Below are 21,112 nucleotides of genomic sequence, written 5' to 3'. Positions count from 1 at the left end.
AGAGAGAGAGAGAGAGAGAGAGAGAGAGAGAGAGAGAGAGAGAGAGAGAGAGAGAGAGAGAGAGAGAGAGAGAGAGAGAGAGAGAGAGAGGGAGGGAGAGGGAGAGGGAGAGAGAGAGAGAGAGAGAGAGAGAGAGAGAGAGAGCACGCGCGTATATAGACAGGAATATAAATGCAATGAATAAAGTAAACATATATCAAAATACTGACAACAGGAACACAAATCTGTTGTGATTTATTTTTTTATAACAACCCTCACATTGCTGCTTATGACAGGAAACAGAAACACATGAAAACTCACAAAACATAAAAGGTTTCCTGCAAATAAGCTTCCACCTTGAAAACCTAATTAATTTTTTTGTACTAGGCAAAGCATCGCAGGTACAACCGATTATGCAGGAGACTAAAATAGGCTCCGAAATAAAAATGTTACTTATGTGAAGCTCATTAAAACCACAGAATGTACATACAAGAATCAAGCGTGCTGTGAAGGTATACACAAGTTGTACACAGAGAAAGCGAAGAGCAGGGGACGCAATCAACTGCACAATGGCTGACGATGTATAGTAGCTTTCTTACCTCCCCTAGTCAGCGTGAGACGGGCGGTTCAAAAAGAATGGACGATGTGCGGAAATATAACTCGGTCGAGGTTTTAATCGTCAACGGAAGAGTTATGCCCCTTCGAAACCGTGAATGCCGCATGATGTGCATGAAATGCAGTGTCCGGTCCATATGATTCTCTTGACTTTCAAAAATATGCTCTACGGAGCTCACTATTTACTGCCGCCATGATGGTTTTCTTCCACTGATCAAGACAATGGCAGATAGGTGGGTTTTTTTTTCGAAGCTTAACCCCTTTGTGACCTTCAAACTCGAGGCAGGTCAACCACATTTGGGTTATGTTCGGAGGCCATCAACCTATGGAAGCATGTAAGGATTTAAAGCTCCGCTGCTTCAAAAACTATGCAGAACAGGAAAAATGTCCTTGTTTTCACGAGCACATGTCCAAGCTCTGACCTTTTGATTTGACTATGTTCAAACGGACTAAGGTCATGTTTGATGGTTATCAAACCCTAGAAGTGTCACATTTCAAAGCTTCAGCTCCACACAGAAACGATCAAGAAATTGATAATTTTCCACAATTTGACCCGAACATGACTCCGCTGTGACCTTGAAAGTTGACGATCAACCACGTTTGCGATGTTTCTGAAGATCATCAAATATATTTTTTTAATTTTTTTTTTTTTTTACCAAAGCTTGACCCCATTGTGACCTTGAAAGGCATGTAAACAACACTTGGGTTATGTTTCGAGGCCATCAAACTATGGGAGTGCGTAACATTTCTAAGCTCTAGATTCAATACACGAGAAAACCACAACTTTCAGTTTTTTGTCTTGACAATGTTCATAACTAACACCCTCATGATTGCTCATGTGAGTCAAAAACAAAAGAAGTATTCTCTCTTTTCTGCACCCTACACATCCTTCTTCTCCTTCTGCTCCTCCTCCTTCTGCTCCTCCTCCTCCTTGATGCTGTTGGAGGAACCCTGCACCAACTGGTTCTTCTGCTGCACGGCCAGCCTGGACTCCTGCATGTCCTTGGATTCCTCCGTCCCGGGCTTGGAGGAAGAGGTGTTGGGGGTACTCGACAGGTTGAACGACGTCCTCTTGGATTCCCGGGAATCCCCCGCGCCAGCCGCTCCGGTGCAGGAATCGACTTTATTGGATGACCCGTAAAAAGTCTCCACCTGCCCATCAAAGAAGACGGTCATTCACGGACAGTTTGACAGTGAATCAATTTGTATTTCATGCAGATTCTTCTTCTTCTTCTTCTTCTTCTTCTTCTTCTTCTTCTTCTTCTTCTTCTTCTTCTTCTTCTTCTTCTTATTCGTTCATGGGCTGGTGCTCCCACGTACACTCGTGTGGGTTTTTTGCACGAGTAGGATTGTACGTGTGTGGCCGTTTTTACCCCGCCATATCGGCAGCCATACGCCGCTTTCGTAGGAAGCATGCTGGGTATTTTGGTGTTTCTATAACCCACCGAACTCTGACATGGATTACAGGATCTTTTCCGTGCGCACTTGGTCTTGTGCTTGTGTGAACACACGAAAGGGGGGGGGAAGAGAGATAAGGCACTAGCAGGTCTGCACACAAGGTGACCTGGATAATTTGAAAAATCTCCACCAGGTGCGACTGGGACTCAAACCCACGACCTTCCGATTGGGAGGCCGATGTCTTATCTATTAGGCCAATGCGCCCGTCATGCAGACTCTGAAAGGTACATTCCTCCCTGTGTACGCGAGTATATAATATGTTCGCCACCGCAGACCAGTTCAGGTTTTTACTCGGGATTAGAGTATCATCCTTCAACTTGAACCCATACACTTTTTTTTTAAACCAACATCGACTGCCCTAATTGTGTTCTCTCTCTGCAGGTTGGGATTTTTGTGTTGCAGATTTGTATGGGTTATGAGAGAGTGACCTTTTTCTTGGAAAATTGCTGACAAACAATGGAGAGACCAATCACTAGCGAAGGGTGTGCCGGAAACATGTGCCGCGTGTCTCCACGTGCTTCCGGCACACCCCTCGCTAGTGATTGGTCCTTCCATTGTTTGTCTGCGTTTGCAAGAAGTCTCTTCCACAACCCATACCAACCCGACGGAGTTATTTCCGAACATTGTCTAAATCGTAAGTGACAACAATGACAATCTGCTGAAATAATTTCGCAAAAAAGTGCCCACTCTGTAAAAGATGCAGACTGTGGCTGGTTTTTTGTTTTTGATAACTTGATATTTTGGTAAATTGTGTATAGTTATTGTCCTTGGGGAAATTCATTTACTTAGTCTTCTTTTTTTTCATCCTTCAAGCATGTATAATCGTAATTTCAAAGCCCTGCAACTTTCGATGTGAACTTGTTGGTACGTGTGTTAGTAGAATAGAAGGGAACGTTTCTCCCAGAATCTGGGCAGAATCTTGTGAACATAAAGTCTGTCCACATGCACTGATTTGCCATTTCTTTGAACAAGAATGTTTTTCTCCAAATAGTGTGACAAAACCAAGTAAATCCACTTTTTTAAGTAAGCCTGATATCGGGAGAAAAAAAGTGGCAACCAAGTCCACAACATATCTAAGACAAGAAGGGCAAAGCCCATACGACTCACATGCTTTACACATTTTTCCTACCAAAATACATGTGACCTTGACCCAAGGTCAAGGTCATCCAAGGTCATGCAACACAAAGCTGTTAATTCAAGACATAGGAAGTACAATGGTGCTTATTGGCTCTTTCTACCATGAGATATGGTCACTTTTAGTGGTTCACTACCTTATTTTGGTCACATTTCATAAGGGTCAAAGTGACCTTGACCTTGATCATATGTGACCAAATGTATCTCATGATGAAAGCATAACATGTGCCCCACATAATTTTTAAGTTTGAAACAGTTATCTTCCATAGTTCAGGGTCAAGGTCACTTCAAAATATGTATACAATCCAACTTTGAAGAGCTCCTGTGACCTTGACCTTGAAGCAAGGTAAACCAAACTGGTATCAAAAGATGGGGCTTACTTTGCCCTATATATCATATATAGGTGAGGTATTGAATCTCAAAAACTTCAGAGAAAATGGGAAAAATATGAAAAATAGCTGTTTTTTAGGCAACATTTATGGCCCCTGCGACCTTGACCTTGAAGCAAGGTCAAGATGCTATGTATGTTTTTTGGGGCCTTGTCATCATACACCATCTTGCCAAATTTGGTACTGATAGACTGAATAGTGTCCAAGAAATATCCAACGTTAAAGTTTTCCGGACGGACGGACGGACGGACGTCCGGACGGACGTCCGGACGGACGGACGGACGACTTGGGTGAGTACATAGACTCACTTTTGCTTCGCATGTGAGTAAAAAACGAAAACCATCCATCAGATTATTTTTAAACTCGGTTTGTAAACGATATTTATTGTTCTTTATCCAGGCATCTCTGTAGTGTAATCGAGGTCATCGTCATTTTAGATAAATTAACTCCAACGATTTTCTCGGAAGTAAAGCTTCGGTGGACTTGCTCGGTTTTGTTTTGGAGATCCGTGGCGGTGGAAATGATCTTGTGCGCGAAAAGGTTGATACCCTTAACCCACCTGTTTCTCAAAGTCATCGACGCTCAGGGCAAACTTCTTTTCTTTGGACTCCCTACGGCGCACGCGGCGACTCCTGAGAGCCGGGAAGATGTCGGCGAACACTGAGTCGACGTCTCGCAATGTGTTGCTGCCGTCATTCGGACCCCACCGTCTGGACGGCCTGACCATTCGCTTAATCCACTGAAACAACGTACAGCAATGGCGAAGGTGGAAGCAACACTATACCAACCAAACATTCAGCCCTATAACCATTCAGGTGATCAAAGAGCCCGGCAAAGACAGAGATAAGGTAGTTTAGGCGACTGACTTTGACAAAGGTGAGCTTCTTGCTTCGGTTGGTACCGCACCCACGATTCAGGACTAAGGTGATAAAACTGACCCGGTAAGGTAGTCTAGGCGACTTACTTTTGACAATGGTGAGCTTCTGGGTTCGCTTGCGGCAACAGACTCACCGCACTGTTGAACAAGCTGACTAGCAAAGACAGCGACAGAAGCGACTTACTTCAACACAAGACAGCTTTTCGCAGCATTAGACAAAGCAAACATGCAGCGTCGACCATACCGTTCATCAAGCGGCCAGCTGGCAAAGACAGCGACAGAAGCGACTTACTTCAACACAAGACAGCTTTTCGCAGCATTAGACAAAGCAAACATGCAGCGTCGACCATACCGTTCATCAAGCGGCCAGCTGGCAAAGACAGCGACAGAAGCGACTTACTGCAACACAAGACAGCTTTCCGCGGCATTAGACAAAGCAAACATGCAGCGTCGACCATACCGTTCATCAAGCGGCCAGCTGGCAAAGACAGCGACAGAAGCGACTTACTGCAACACAAGACAGCTTTCCGCGGCATTAGACAAAGCAAACATGCAGCGTCGACCATACCGTTCATCAAGCGGCCAGCTGGCAAAGACAGCGACAGAAGCGACTTACTGCAACACAAGACAGCTTTCCGCGGCATTAGACAAAGCAAACATGCAGCGTCGACCATGCCGTTCATCAAGCGGCCTGGTAAAGACAGTGAAGGCGACTTACTCCGGCAAAGGTGAGCTTCCTGGCACGCTTGGTACCGTGCCAACCATTCACGTGATCAAACTGCCCGGTGTAACACGAGAAAATTACTCCCACGTACGAGATGTGTACTCCCGAAGTACAAATTTCGTACGAAAAGTTTACTCCTTTTACGAACAATTACTCCCCCAAAACACGAGAAAATAATTCCCCACAACAGGTATGTTCCGAGTAAACGTGACTTCCCTGACAAATAAATAACGAATAAATTACTCCACCCTAACACGAGCAATTTACTTCCCACGCCAAGTGTACGCAACGTTTAGTCCCTGGTCTCCTAGCTGGTGGTGGAAGGGGTGGAGGAGGAGTAGCGCGACATTCGTTTGCGCGAGATCACATATTGGCATTATCCCTTCGCCCGCATCCCATTTTCGCGTACGAGATTTTTACTGGAATTAAACATTTGGGGAGTAAAAATTTCGTAGAGGGAGTAATTTTTTCGTCCCTTGGGGAGTTTTTTTCTCGTACGACAGGTGTACTCGGAGTAAACATTTCGTAGGAAATTTTTACTCCGGAGTCAATTTTTCGTGGAGTAAACATTTCGTGTCACACCGGCAAAGACAGAGGCAAGGTAGTGTAGGTGACTTCTTTGACAAAGGTGAGCTTATAAATTATGATATTGAAATTACAGCGTCGACCAGACAGTCCATCAAGCGGCCTGGACAAAAAGACAGTGTTGGCGACTTACCATGGCAAAGGTGAGCTTCCTGGAACGCTTTGTACCGCGCCAACCATTCACGTGATCAAAGGTGAGCTTATACATGTTAACATTGAAATTATAACATACAGCGTCGACCATACAGTTAATCACGCGGTCTAGCCAAGACAGTGTAAGCGACTTACTTTGGCAAAGGTGAGCTTCCTGGGACACTTGGTACCGCGCCAACCGTACTGTTGAACAAGCTGACGAGCAAAGACAGTGTAAGCGACTTACTTTGGCAAAGGTGAGCTTCCTGGTACACTTGGTACTGCGCCAACCGTACTGTTGAACAAGCTGACGAGCAAAGACAGTGTAAGCGACTTACTTTGGCAAAGGTGAGCTTCCTGGTACACTTGGTACTGCGCCAACCGTACTGTTGAACAAGCTGACGAGCAAAGACAGTGTAAGCGACTTACTTTGGCAAAGGTGAGCTTCCTGGTACACTTGGTACTGCGCCAACCGTACTGTTGAACAAGCTGACGAGCAAAGACAGTGTAAGCGACTTACTTTGGCAAAGGTGAGCTTCCTGGTACGCTTGGTACTGCGCCAACCGTACTGTTGAACAAGCTGACGAGCAAAGACAGTGTAAGCGACTTACTTTGGCAAAGGTGAGCTTCCTGGTACACTTGGTACCGCGCCAACCGTACAGTGGATCCATGGATCAAGCGGCCTGGCAAAGACAGTAGAGGCGACTTACCATGGCAAAGGTGAACTTCTTGGTACGCTTGCGGCGACAGATGGACCAGGTGTGGAGGATCAGCCAGAGGGGGATGGGCAGGAGGATGAGGATGGCACAGACGATGCCCAGGTCACGATTCAGGTGACTGGCGCGGGGCGGGTCAAACTTGACCAGTGTCACCACGAACAGGCTCTGGACAAAGATGACAGGTATTGGAAGTACAGTGAAACCCCCCCACACACACACACACACACCCTTTAAGACCTTCACAAATCTGAAACAAGAAGGGCAAAGCCCATACGACTCACATGCTTGACATGACCTTGACCTTCAGGGTCAAGGTCAAATAACTAAACCTAGCAATGACATCATACACTAAGAACTGCTTTACACATTTTTCCTACCAAAATACATGTGACCTTGACCCAAGGTCAAGGTCATCCAAGGTCATGCAACACAAAGCTGTTAATTCAAGACATAGGAAGTACAATGGTGCTTATTGGCTCTTTCTACCATGAGATACGGTCACTTTTAGTGGTTCACTACCTTATTTTGGTCACATTTCATAAGGGTCAAAGTGACCTTGACCTTGATCATATGTGACCAAATGTGTCTCATGATGAAAGCATAACATGTGCCCCACATAATTTTTAAGTTTGAAACAGTTATCTTCCATAGTTCAGGGTCAAGGTCACTTCAAAATATGTATACAATCCAACTTTGAAGAGCTCCTGTGACCTTGACCTTGAAGCAAGGTAAACCAAACTAGTATCAAAAGATGGGGCTTACTTTGCCCTATATATCATATATAGGTGAGGTATTGAATCTCAAAAACTTCAGAGAAAATGGGAAAAATGTGAAAAATAGCTGTTTTTTAGGCAACATTTATGGCCCCTGCGACCTTGACCTTGAAGCAAGGTCAAGATGCTATGTATGTTTTTTGGGGCCTTGTCATCATACACCATCTTGCCAAATTTGGTACTGATAGACTGAATAGTGTCCAAGAAATATCCAACGTTAAAGTTTTCCGGACGTCCGGACGGACGGACGGACGGACGGACGTCCGGACGGACGACTCGGGTGAGTACATAGACTCACTTTTGCTTCGCATGTGAGTCAAAAATCGGGTCTTTGAAGGAGGGAGTCTTAAAATGGAGGTACAATTACAGAGGTTATGAAACAGAACATCTGACAAAGCAAGGTCTTAAAGGGGAGGAAGTCTTACATTTGGGGGTCTTAAAAGGGGGGTACGTTCCAACTGTATACTGATGAGGAATGTTAGCCAGGATCGTTTGCAGAGATAGTGTTGGCTGCTGCGCTCAGGAGTAAAACATATAAGGGAGAGAGAGACGGGAGGGAGGGCCTAGGGGCGGAAGGGGGGAGAGGAGAAGAAGGAGCGAGGGGGAAGGAGGGAGGGAGAATGTGTGTGAGCGAAAGAACAATCTTTATCATTAGAGAATTTAGGCTGACGCCTAGTCTTACAATCTGACATCAAGAGCAGAGACGTTTAAAAAACAAATCTCACTGTAAGGCCCCCCCCCCCCCCCCCCAAAAAAAAAATAGTCTGTTTACGGTATCCCGACCGACCCTATTTTTTCGCGCGACCCGAGACTTTTTTTTGGCATTTGGGGGAAGAAAAAAAAAATAAATTAAAAAAAAAACACGATCTTTGTTTTTTGGCAAAATAACTTAAAAATATGGTTTTGGGGGAGAAAAAAAAATAAAACAAAAATCCCCACCTACCGACCCTATTTTTTTGGCCTTTGTTACCGTAAACAGACTATTTGTGTGTGTGTGCCTAATATCATTATCTTTGAATGAAAAGTATACTGCTGGCACTCACGAACAGAAAGACGGGTATAAAGATGACATAGAGGAAGAAGAGCCCTGGCACGAACGGGACTTGTATGCCCGTCATGTATTCCAGGTCATCCACCCACTTTTGGAAACCTTCAAATAAATGAACGCCAATTGTATCAAGGGAACACTATTTCGAAGGGAAAACAGTTCGGATCACAACCATAGACCTGCATGGTCAGGTACTTTCACTGGATCACAACAACTCGCAACTTTAGAACATATATACCAACAACCAACACACCGACTGCTGTCTGTGCCGAGTTGGAATTTATCTGATGATTAAATTTCACAGATTACCACTGGTGTCAGTTGAGACATAAAATCATAAAGAAATCCTACTCTACACAGAGCACTGCGTCTGGTCTGATGATTGTTGGTATGTGTCCAACACCTCGTGGAAGAGCTGAAGAAGTCCCTGAACGACTTGTCCCAGAAAGCCTCCGTAGTTCTGCAGTGGATTCCAGCGCACTGCGGCATCGCTGGAAATGAGAAGGCGGATGGTCTGACCAAAGATGCAGGAAGACAGGAACAACCAGAAACCAGCCTGTCCTTCCGAGAGACCAAAACCCTCATCAAGCATCGCTGGAAGACAGCATTCAAAGAAAGAAACGGAGGCTACAAGCCAGACCAAGACCCCATCCACCGCCTCAGCCGTGCAGAGCAGACTGCCATCTTCCGGCTGCGTACAGGGCACTGCGGCTTTAAAGCGCACCTGAAAAGGATCGGCGTAGCAGAGTCGGCATTGTGCGATTGTGGGGCGGCCGACCAGACAGTAGAACATGTATTGAATACATGCACAAACTTCACCCTGCTGCGGAACCAGATCTGACCAGAAGGAGCTACACTGGAGACCAAGCTCTGGGGAACGTCAGAAGACGTTCGACGTTCCAGTTCACGACAGCAGCGGAACTACGACCCTAGACACAACCGTCGAACGCAGAAGAAGAAGAAGAAGGTATGTGTCCAAGCGGAAGGATAGTTTAGGTCGATACAAAAGCCAGTCCAGATCTAATATCGTGAGTCGAATTATTTACACAAGGACTGTGCTTTTTTAGAAGCTAACATGATAACTATAGCTACAAGAAAATTAAATGATGTGTTTCTATAAGTGTAGCACGGCGCAGGTCTATGAAGAAACACAGTTTTCTCTGCCAGTCTTTTCTACCACTGATATCAATTTATCAAAAGACGAAAAAATAAACGAAACGTTTTTTTAATTTTTTTTTAAAGCTTTTAACATTTTGAAATCGCATTCAGTGACAGTAAATTACACAATATGTTGGATACCCCCCCCCCCCCCCCTACCCCCACCCCCTCCCCCAAAGGAAGAGCGATCACAATAATGCAGCCTCAAAAGAATACATCTAAGCAAAAGGTCACCATAAGAAAACAAATTCTCAGCTCTTTCTTGTTGTTGACCAAATCAAAATGAATGATCATACGACTTACCTCCGTCATATGTAAAATGAACACGAAATTCATTGTATTCTACTCTAGCTCCGTAAACGTTCAAGAATAAACGAGAATTCTCTACTGCATGGTTGATGCAAACTCCACCACCCCCCCCCCCCCCTCCCCTACCCTGCGTTCCTAACGTTTGACCAGGATCAACAGGGTGTGGGGCATGTCTAAAGGTCAACAAACCCTGGAAAAGTGTAAAGTTTCAAAGATTCTAACAGTGCTCATTACCAAGACTCTAATGATCGCAGAGGTGAGTAAAAAAAACTCACCATATGCCCACATGATGGCCACAATTTCCACGAGCCCAATGAAGGGAAGACAAATACTGATGCCATACGCGTCAAAGGTCATCATGACATCGTACCCTCCCTGAAAGACATAGAAATTGAACATGATCATGAGTAGATCGATCGTCTCCTCTGCGTGCAAATGAAAACACAGTTATGAGAAGTAAAAACAAAATAAAAAAATAAAAAAATAAACACACACACACACACACACACACACACACACACACACACACACACACACACACACACACACACACACACACACACACACAAAGCATAGTTTACAGAAGCCTTTAAAGAAACTGTTCTGACCGCCGAAACAGTTCAGCACTGAGTGGGTTTTTTTTTTAAACGGTTTCAACCAAAAGGCAAGAGGAATAGACATCGAACAAGAATCGGTCACTTGGTCAAGGCAAGCGGTCAAACTAAATTGTCATAACAAATTGATAGCTAGCTTCATTTTGAGACAAAACATGTCAATTGCAATCAAAAGTGGTAGGACAGAGCGGTTGATGATTTATTTCCGGCATCTTACCAGTTCTTGTGGAGTGTCGGTTGACACGAACACTGTAACTGAAATTGCAGCAAGAAGTGCCAGGTTGTGATGTGTAATATCACTAGTGCAAGATAGCTAACACTACATTATAGGGCCTATAAAACTAGTGCTTGTGGCAAATTTAAAGCTGCACAGGAAGGAGTTTTTTGTTTGTTTGCTTAACGCCCAGCCGACCACGAAGGGCCATATCAGGGCGGTGCTGCTTTGACATATAACGTGCGCCACACACAAGACAGAAGTCTCAGCACAGGCTTCATGTCTCACCCAGTCACATTATTCTGACACCCGACCAACCAGTCCTAGCATTAACCCCATAATGCCAGACGCCAGGCGGAGCAGCCACTAGATTGCCAATTTTAAAGTCTTAGGTATGACCCGGCCGGGGTTCGAACCCACGACCTCCCGATCACGGGGCGGACGCCTTACTACTAGGCCAACCGTGCCGAGTCAGGAGGTTGATTTTGTATATGTGTCCTAGTGGAGGTAGGTTCTTGCCACACGCACAACCCTGGCCAGATTTCAGATGGCGAGACGAAGTGCTTTCACAAAAATAAAGGACTGTGCCTTAAAGACTGTGAATTCATACGAACTGGAGTCGCCAGGAAGACATCCACCAAAAAGCAGAAGGCGGAGAAGATGACCCTGCATAGAACAGTGCGGCGTCGAACGGCACGGAAGTCGTCCTGAAGGTAAGTCATGGTTACCTCCAGTAATCCAAACTGTGCGGGAAGGCAACACATAATTGTGATAAAATAAATAAATATTGAAGCATTCCATAGTTCACAGAAGAATACTGACTGAATGAATTTTTCATCCGTTCCCCCCCCCCCTACCTACCCCCCCCCCCCTTTCCCCCTCGCCCCCTGTCACAATCAGAGCAAAAGCGAACATAACCGACCATTTAGTGTTATCATCATATCGAGTCAGCAAGTCTTAGTCAGCTAGATACATGCTGCTGAGAATGAGTTTTATTTCTTTGCCTGATCTTGGTGTGTCAAAAAGTGGACCCTTGTCACAACCTTAACTGGTATACTATATGTATAACTAGATGAATACCCGCTTCGCCGGGTACGGCTTCGCCGGGAAGAAGTAGTGCCGAATACCCGGCTTCGCCGGGAAGCCGGCACACCGTACGAAGGAAGGTAGATAAACGCGCAAAACACTGGAGAAGATAAGAAAGAGTTACTGGGAATGGATGTACAGAAAAACCAAAATCGGTTCAGCGCTGCGCGCTGAGAGCACGCACGTGTTCAAAATTTTCCACGATTGTGCCCGGGGTCTACCTGAATATGCCCACCAAATTTGAAGCAGATCCATCGAGAACTTTGGCCGTGAATCGCGAACACACAGACAGACAGACAGACACACACAAGCCGTATATAGATATACTAGAGGAATACCCGGCTTCGCCGGGGTGAATCGCGAGACAGAGACAGACAGCGTGGCGGTTCACCACATTCACCTTAGAAGGCGAAGTCCTGTCAAATGGGATTGAGAATTTTAGGGCTTATTTCTTAGCCCTATATTAGGGGGGAAAAAAAAAGAGGTCTGTTTACGGTAACATAGACCAAAAAAAATAGGGTCGGTAGGTCGGGATTTTTTTTTCTTTTTTCTTTCCCAAAAACCATATTTTTGCGTAATTTTGCAAAAAAAACAAGATTTTTTTTTTTTTTTTGCAAATTTTTTTTTTCCCCCCCAAATGTCAAAAAAAAGTCTAGGGTCGCGCGAAAAAAATAGGGTCGGTCGGGTTACCGTAAACAGACTATTTTTTTTATTTGGCCTTATCTGTTGTGGCTTCTCAAATGCCAGAACATACAGACAGACGATGATAAAATCGTTTATTTAACGTCACTCTGTAAAAACATTGGCGACATTTGTCTTAGATCAAGAACACACACAGGCACGCACACAAACTTTCCCTTTATGTACAGTGGTTCACCACCCCCGCACACTCTCGCTCATCTAATTAAAAATGGTGTTAAGAGATACTTGGATATAAAATGGTATTTTTAAACAGACAGACAAAAGCCGCTAGACCCCATCACAAACAGAACTCTAAAATCCACAGGTGTTGCCCACACACACACACAAACACACACACACACAGAGAAGCCGTATATATATGTATATCTATATCTATAAATATATAGAGGTAGGTGACAGTGTATTTTTCGCGTGGCTATAAATTGATTCGACCTTTTCACTTTGACAGTAAGAACAACTTACGGGTGCAAGGGAAGCGTTCTGGACAGCGCAGTGACATTCTAAAAATAGTAACGTAGAAACGGGAATATGGATTGAAGCCACACGAAGGAAGGGAGATAAACGCAAAACACTGGAGAAGATAAGGAAGAGTTACTGGGAATGGTGAAATGAACAGAAAAATCAAAATCGGTTCAGCGCTGAGCGCTGAGAGCACGTGTTGAAATATCTCATCGATGATATTGTGTCCGGGGTGTAGCTGAATACGGTGTCCAAATTTGAAAAAGATCCACCGAGAACTTTGGCGTTGTGATGTGGTCTAGCGGCTTTGGTGTGTCGGTATGGGGGCCCGGGTAGCTGAGGTGGAACCAAAATCGGTTCAGCGCTGCGCGCTGAGAGCACGTATTGAAATATCTCATCGACCAGATTTTGTCCGGGGTGTATCTGAATATGGACACCAAATTTGAAGCAGATCCATCGAGAACTTTGGCCGTGCATGGCGAATACACACATACACAGACAGACAGACAGACAGACAGACAGACAGACACACAGACACAAGTCGTATATATATATAGATGATACTGCTACGAGTTTGTGTGTGTGTGTGTGTGTGTGTGTGTGTGTGTGTGTGTGTGTGTTGTTGTTGTTGTGGTGTGGTTGTGTGAGTGATTGTGTGTGTGTGTGTGTGTGTGTGTATAATGATGTGTGTGTGTGTGCGTGTTTGTGGTTGTGGTGTGCGTGCGTGCGTGCGTGTGTGTATGTGTGTGTGTGTGTATGGTGTGTGTGCGTGCGTGCGTGCGTGCGTGCGTGTGTGTGTGTGTGTTTGCGCATGCTTTCCAAGACCTAGATACGACTCATTGTACTAATTTGATTGGGTACATACAGGTCAATCAACTCATTAGTGCCCAACTGGTCCCACCGTTTCAAAGCCCGAGCAATATTGCAGTTTGAAGAATGTAGCTTGGTGATGCACGTGCACACTCACCATGCTGTCAAGGGCCAGCACGTACAGCATGACGAAGAAGATGAAGCTCCACACGTGATGGATAGGCAGGGACAATAGGCTGGCAGGGTAGGCCACGAAAGCCAGGTTCAGGTCTGAATCACAGGGGAAAATGAAAGACAATGGGGTATTGATTGCTTAAATCATTGTCTCCCAGGTACGGATATATCCGTACCCACTCATATGGCTCTATCTGACCATGTACGGATATATCCATACCCACTCATATGGCTCTATCTGACCAGGTACGGATATATCCGTACACACTCATATGGCTCTATCTGACCAGGTACGGATATATCCGTACACACTCATATATGGCTCTATCTCACCAGGTACGGATATATCCGTACCCACTCATATGGCTCTATCTGACCAGGTACGGATATATCCATACCCACTCATATGGCTCTATCTGACCAGGTACGGATATATCCGTTCAGCCTAGGCTTATTTAGTACAGGCTTTTTTCAACCAACCACATTCGTTTCGTGCCATATAAGGAAGTGCTACATCACAAATGTTGCGTACACGTCATTTCCGGTTGGCGGTGAAACGAAGATCACACCAAAAACACAAACGACTTTCGTTGATTTGGGCGATTCTACGAATCTACTTTTGTTGACTTTGTCATCATGTTTTGGTTATTTCTGTATGGAAACCTTTAATCTATTGGATATAGGTTACCTGATCGTTATTTTAACTGTTCATATCTTCCTATTTTGAGGTTTGGAGTGGACGCTAAAGTCGATCTTTCACTGCATTTCTGTAGCATACATTTGCCTAGGTTGCGCTTGGGAAAATCAAAGATGGCGGCCCGGAGCTGGTTGCCGCTTCACGACTTTAGAGTTCTATTTCTTCCCTAATATAAATATAATACTTATATTAATAGGGCAGACCTTAATTTGTGAACTGTCTCACTTTGAACAGTTATAAATTGTATGAGTAGAGCTTCGGGTTGCAAATTAATCGCACATAACACACATCGTGCTTCTTCTGCGAACAGAACTTCTCTGCTGGCGTCAGTCTAAACCGCGATACTTTTTAACACGCACTGTTGAGTTTCGTTGTGCGCGCGAATCCCAGCGGGCAAGAGAAAATGAGGTGGTGAAGAGAAAGTGGTGGGCTTTTTCTTGTCTCTAAATCTAGCTACTGTTAGCTTCAGTCGCTTCCTGTAACGTCGATCTAACGCCTGCATTCCAGCGTGTTGATACACAGTTTCTACACAGTTACTACAATTCTGAGTGGCCTGCTGCTGCACAGCTGGTCCCTGCTAAAAAAACAACTTGGTCAACATAGGTGGGGTAGAAAGTGTTAAGCCTGTGGTCGACTTCGCGAAGTTACTTTGCGATGCTGGTCCTGCAAGTTGTGAATAGACCTAAACTACTACTGGAGCAGAAATCTTCCCAAAAAGCCTGTTAGGCGAGACTTTGGTGCTAGCTTGACATGTGGTGTGAGACTGTGTCACCTGATTTGACGATGTCCTCGATGCTAAACCCTGGTCCGGCCTGGTAAGCGGCTTGTCCGAGGGTCAGAAACACGACGGCACTGGCCACCAGACTGGTCAGCGTGTCCATTGTGGCTGCTGCGATCACGTTGCTGGTAAGAACCAAGAAGAAAAAAGCCAACGGTTCCAATTGTTCATAATAAGTTGTCAAAACATTTAGTACAAGATAGAAGAATTTTGGTAATAATAATCTCGAATGGCTGTCGAAACATTGGGTACATAAAATTCGCATTTCAGAAACAACTTAAATCGAAAAACAGATAGACCGCTAACCTTCCAAAATTCGGTATCAAAAAACGAGAATTGTGGTTAATTGGTACGTGTAATTGTTGACAAAACATTGTAACGTTTTGTTTTGTCAATAATTAAACGTTACAATAACCTTCAATTCTTATTTTCTTTTTTTTTAAATTCAGAAACAACTCGTTTTACTTTATTTTATGGGCGGGGGGGGGCGGCTATAATTGAGGAAGAGTTGTAATTAGTATCCATTGAATGAAAGACAAGCTTATTAGCTATATATACGCTTTACAGCTATAGAGAGTACACACAGTGTGTTTCCCTTGCCGTGCCAACATTCTATTGAAGAAATTATCATCGAACACCAAAAATAATCTCATCAAATCTTGTTGATCTAGCCGACGTCAGACCATGGCGGGGGTCAAAATAAAACGGCCAGAGATGGCACTGGTTAATATTTGCTTCTTTGAAGATTTGGTTCTTTGAAGATTTATTTCTTTGACAATATTCATTTCTATGTCACAAACTTTACTTCGACATGATTTTGACATTTTGGTCATGTGTGAAGGTAATCATAAGCTAAAAGTACGTGAAGTTTCAAAGCTGAATTATAAGAAGGCGATCATGAGACTATTAATTTTTCATTTCCAAACTATACCCCGCTATGACCTTGAAATTAGACGATCGATGGTCAACAAGACTTGGGTCAAGCCTGTAGGTTTCTAAGCCCTAAAAGTGTGTCAAGTTCAAAGCATCTCGATTCAAAACGACCTGAGAAAACTTCAATATCAAGGTTTTTGTTCACGTTTAGACGATCGCCGGCACGCAGTCAGCCCATGCATACGAACCCTGCTCATTACTATGACTCCCTGATTACTCAGGTGAGCAACAACAAAAAAGCAGGACGGTAAACGGCCATACATGTGTGGCATGGTTTCAAACACGTAGTAGCTGCCAAGGACGTAGACTAGACCAGTGTTACTGCTCAAGGAGAGGAACGTGTGGCCCACCGCATCCATCCAGGTCTGTCCAACAGGAGTCAAGTTTATGTTATATTTTCGAACATACGAAAATGCCAAGAATTAAGTGTGGTATATTATGAAACAGGTAAGGTTTAGGACGAGTATTTGATGTGCTTGCACACACATTAAGATCAAGTTACTTTTGAATTAACCCTCTTGTGGGAGTTCATAATTTTCTTGTTACCCGCGAGAAAATACACAAAGCGGTAAAATACGAACACAAAATAATTGAAAGGTGCGACCCAAACACACACATAATTATAACTCACACAAATGCTGGAACTAGGATCTCCCACAAGACTTTCCTACCCCTACTTATACCACCTCTCATTCGTCTTCGACTCACGTTGATGCTCAGCAGTCTTCCCCAGTTGAAGTTGGTGAAGAGAAAATCCACTCCAGTTCCTGCGCCTTCCTGGCTTGCCGCTATGGTCATTAGAACCACCAGCGCCACGTAAGGTACGATCACAATCGCGTAAATGACCTGGTCACAGGCAGAAGTAAAGCTGGGTCAAATGAAGATCGAAACACTTGTAAAGTTGTATATGTTGATGCGAATGTTACCAAAGAGCAAAAGAACAGACCAAGGCAAAAAGAAATCAAATGATTGCGTAAGCGGACAGACTGGCCAAGACTGGCAGCCATCTGGAGCAGACAAGACCAACAGTCTCTTACAGTGAAGCCAAAACCCTGGTGAAAAGACACTACCAAACCACCTGGAATGCCCAACACAGCCTGCCATCTGATGATCAGATGCCCAACTTACAGCGCCATCAGCAGACCATCCTCTTCCGCCTACGGACTGGACACTGTCGACTGCGTGCCCACATGCACCGCCTTGGTCTGTCGCACACACCGAACTGCCCGTGCGAAACAGGCCCACAGACCCCGGAGCACATCTTGCAGACCTGCCCGCTCCACCAGGAAGCCAGAACAGATCACTGGCCACAAGGTGCCACACTGCAGGAGCAACTCTGGGGCACCAAAGACTCCCTGATCCTGACCACTAGCTTTATTCAAGCTACAAAACTTGAAGTCTGACCTGAGGCCAAAAATCCTGGAACGCCGAAGAAGAAGAAGAAGAAAATGATTGCGTGCACCGTAAATTAGTTAATGGAATGGTCGTCTTTCTGAAAGAATTGGCAACACATTTGTTTTAAACGCTACTGTTAAAATCTGCGTCAACATAAACACAACTAAACACAACGATTACTGCTGGTATTTCGATAAATGTCGAAGCCATATCTTTGGATCCAACGATCAATGGTCCAAGGTCGATAAATACACGTTTGTAGATTGTATGTGATCAATGCATTCATTTTTTAGTCAAGCAGTATGTAAGAAATGTTAAGTCCTTTGTACTGGAAACTTGCATTCTCCCAGTAAGGTCATATATTGTACTACGTTGCAAGCCCCTGGAGCAATTTTTTGATTAGTGCTTTTGTGAACAAGAAACAATTAACAAGTGGCTCTATCCCATCCCCCCCCTTTCCCCGTCGCGATATAACCTTGAACGGTTGAAAACGACGCTAAACACCAAATAAAGAAAGAAAGAAATGCATTCATTGACATGAATTGGTTGTATACACCTTTGAATCCTACGACGCTTGGGGAATTGGATCCAATGTCCCTTGAATGTATCGGCTCTAAGTTTCATCGATCGTTCGATCCATCAACCTTTCTGTGCACCACAGAATCCATCGGCCCTTGAATCAATCTTCTCTCAAGTCCTTAGACCTTTTCATTTACCAGCCTTGGGTTTTGTGCATCCATCCGTTTGTAGTTCCCTAGACCTTTGGCTTGATCAGCCTTGGGATCTGTGCACCCTTGAATGCATCTGCTCTCAGTTACTACGACCTTTTAGTCCATGACCTTTTGGATCTGTAGGACATTGAATCCATCCTAACTCAGTTCTATTGAATTGTCTATATATAAACCTTTGGAGCTGAGGAATCTTGGATTAAGCGACCGTTTGATCGGTCAACATACACCCTTGCAGTGTGCCCTTATGGATCCAATGTGCTGGGGTCAACTTGGATCATGTCACTAAAAATCGATTAGATCCACGGACCCTTCTATCCTTAAAACCTGTGGACCCAAGGGGTCAACTTGATCCTTTTGTTAACATCGATTGGACCCAAGGACTTTTTTTTTAAAAACTTTTTAGAGCTTAAACCCAATGGATCCTTTCATTAAATAAATAGGATCCATGGACCCTTGTCTCCTTAGATCCCTGAACTCAAGGGGTCAAATTGATCCTTTTACTAAAATCTATTGGATCCGTGGACCCTTGTATCTTTGAGGCCGTTGGACCCAATAAGTCAACTTGATCCTTTTACTAAAATTGATTGAATGCATGGAACTTTGTACCCTTCGATTGTGGACTTTTTGGATCATTGACCGTTGGGTCCATCGACATGCACCCTAACTGCAAAAGGAAAACACACAGGACCGCAATAAAATGTCTGTGCACGTCAGCACTCAAAAGCCTTGATGCGCTGTCTGCATGGTTACCAGAATCCGGCAAAACTACACAAACATAGCGGAAAAAAATCTTTTTTTTAATTCTTTCGATACGATCTGGCGTTACTCCGGGCGGATTGTTAAACAAACTTTTTTTGTTAAGGTAAGTGATTGCACTTAGATTAGGGAATACAAAATGGCAATTTGTTCTAACCTTGTTGGTTGTTCTGATGCCCCTGAAAGTACATACGGTCGTCAGCGTCCAGGACACCATGAGCAGCAGGACGATGCGCCATGAGGGCGTGCCGTAGGAAGGTTTGCCCTCTCCCAGCAGAGTGAATCTACAAAACAAAATGACAATGTAAACACAGATAACACTATTCGGGGATTTGCCCCCACTGTTCCAGACTATAGGCTTGCAGAGCCACCTCCGAGTACACAGATAAAATGCAGAACGAAAAGGTATTCTTCGGACCCGAAGGACAACCACCATCTGACGCGATATCAAAACATTTAGTCAATAAGTCATCTTGCAACTAAAAGATCAACCCTGAAAACCAGTAATAGTACGGTTTTCAATTTGGTTCAAATATGAGGCCGCCACAATGCCGCCTTACTTTTCACTTAAAGCCGGATATTACGTCATCAAAGTCATTTCACAGATGAAACTAAAGTCTAGGGATTTCAGCTGGAAGAATAAGAATGTAAATAGTTTTCATGAAGATCTGACTAGTAGTTTTGGGGAAATTGCTGCACACCCACACAAGTACATACATAAACACACACACACACACACACACACACACACACACACACACACACACACACACACACACACACACACACACACACACACCACTACCCTCGTCTCGATTTTCATTCTATCTGGAAACATTTGGTCAAACATTGACTAAATGTATAAATAACAATATGAACACAGATAAAGCTAACTATAGAGATTCCCTGTGTTTCAGTGGTCACAATATAAATGAAATTATAACTCAAACACAAATAACACTGCCCTGTGTTTCCCCAGTCACAATATAGATCAAGAAAAGCAAATGCTTATAATTATGACTCACCATTCGTAATGTTTTATTGTGGAACTGGAACCCGCCTTATAAGTTCCCCAATTGAAAACTCCGGTTTTCTCAGATTTTCTGTTCATAATCTTTGTGCATTTACCCCCATTTTAAAACTCTCTCCTTTTTTTTAGAACTGATTTTCTCAGATTTCTTTGTGATCTTAAAAGGATGGTTCTACTGTATATGAATCAAAGTTTTCTTTTTGCGGTTTCGTGAAATAATGTTCAAGAAAAAGTTCACTTCCTACGAATTGACCCAAACTTGATCCTAATACTACCTGTATGAATCAATTTAGTTATCCAATCTCAAAAATATCCCAGTTATAATCGTGCCCTACCCCCACCCCTCTTCCCACCACCACCACCACTAGCCTCATACTCAACACCTTCCACATTTTGAAAAAAGAAAGATTTTCCCACCAGAACAATAATAATTTATGACCAAATTGCAGTCATTGATACAGGGCTGGCAAAGACGAACTAGGTGTACTCAGACACTATGGCATCATAACATGTTGTCATCCTTTTTACGAGTTTTCATTCACAAACACCTGGGAAATAAATCTCATGTTCCCCATGCAATAAATCGAGGTGAGCATATCGCCTTTTGTCTCATATTTATCAACCGCGGCCTTCGGCCTTGGTCGATAAAGATGAAACAAAAGACGATATGGTCCCCTTGGACCAACAAAAAAGCTGGTCTGTCAACAAGCCACAAAACATCTTATAATGTCATCACAATAGTCTAGCCAAGACTAACGTATCCCAGAAACAATGCTGTGATCTCAGATCAAACAATGACATCATAGCTTGATTAGGTCAAGACTTATTTTCTT

At 44.0% G+C, this 21,112-nt stretch overlaps 1 protein-coding gene across 1 annotated transcript in view; it reads right to left on the bottom strand.

The window, feature by feature from the left end:
- Positions 1–219: 219 nt before the first annotated feature.
- The window catches only part of LOC138978437 (sodium-dependent nutrient amino acid transporter 1-like), a 34,982-nt gene continuing 14,089 nt past the window's right edge, over positions 220–21,112 (bottom strand). The window contains exons 6-16 of the mRNA XM_070351179.1: positions 19,407–19,533; positions 17,076–17,213; positions 16,629–16,732; positions 15,429–15,559; positions 13,943–14,055; positions 11,343–11,471; positions 10,176–10,275; positions 8,429–8,535; positions 6,604–6,777; positions 4,135–4,314; positions 220–1,746 (exon numbers count right to left, since the gene is read on the bottom strand). Of these exons, the coding sequence (XP_070207280.1) occupies positions 1,474–1,746; positions 4,135–4,314; positions 6,604–6,777; positions 8,429–8,535; positions 10,176–10,275; positions 11,343–11,471; positions 13,943–14,055; positions 15,429–15,559; positions 16,629–16,732; positions 17,076–17,213; positions 19,407–19,533 (1,576 nt within the window). The 3' untranslated portion in view covers positions 220–1,473. The remainder of the gene's footprint in view (positions 1,747–4,134; positions 4,315–6,603; positions 6,778–8,428; positions 8,536–10,175; positions 10,276–11,342; positions 11,472–13,942; positions 14,056–15,428; positions 15,560–16,628; positions 16,733–17,075; positions 17,214–19,406; positions 19,534–21,112) is intronic.

The sequence above is a fragment of the Littorina saxatilis genome, linkage group LG10 (assembly GCF_037325665.1).
Source record: "Littorina saxatilis isolate snail1 linkage group LG10, US_GU_Lsax_2.0, whole genome shotgun sequence".
Lineage (NCBI taxonomy): Eukaryota > Metazoa > Mollusca > Gastropoda > Littorinimorpha > Littorinidae > Littorina > Littorina saxatilis.
Note: the sequence above shows the minus strand (reverse complement) of the source record. Positions and strands in the feature narration are given on the sequence as shown.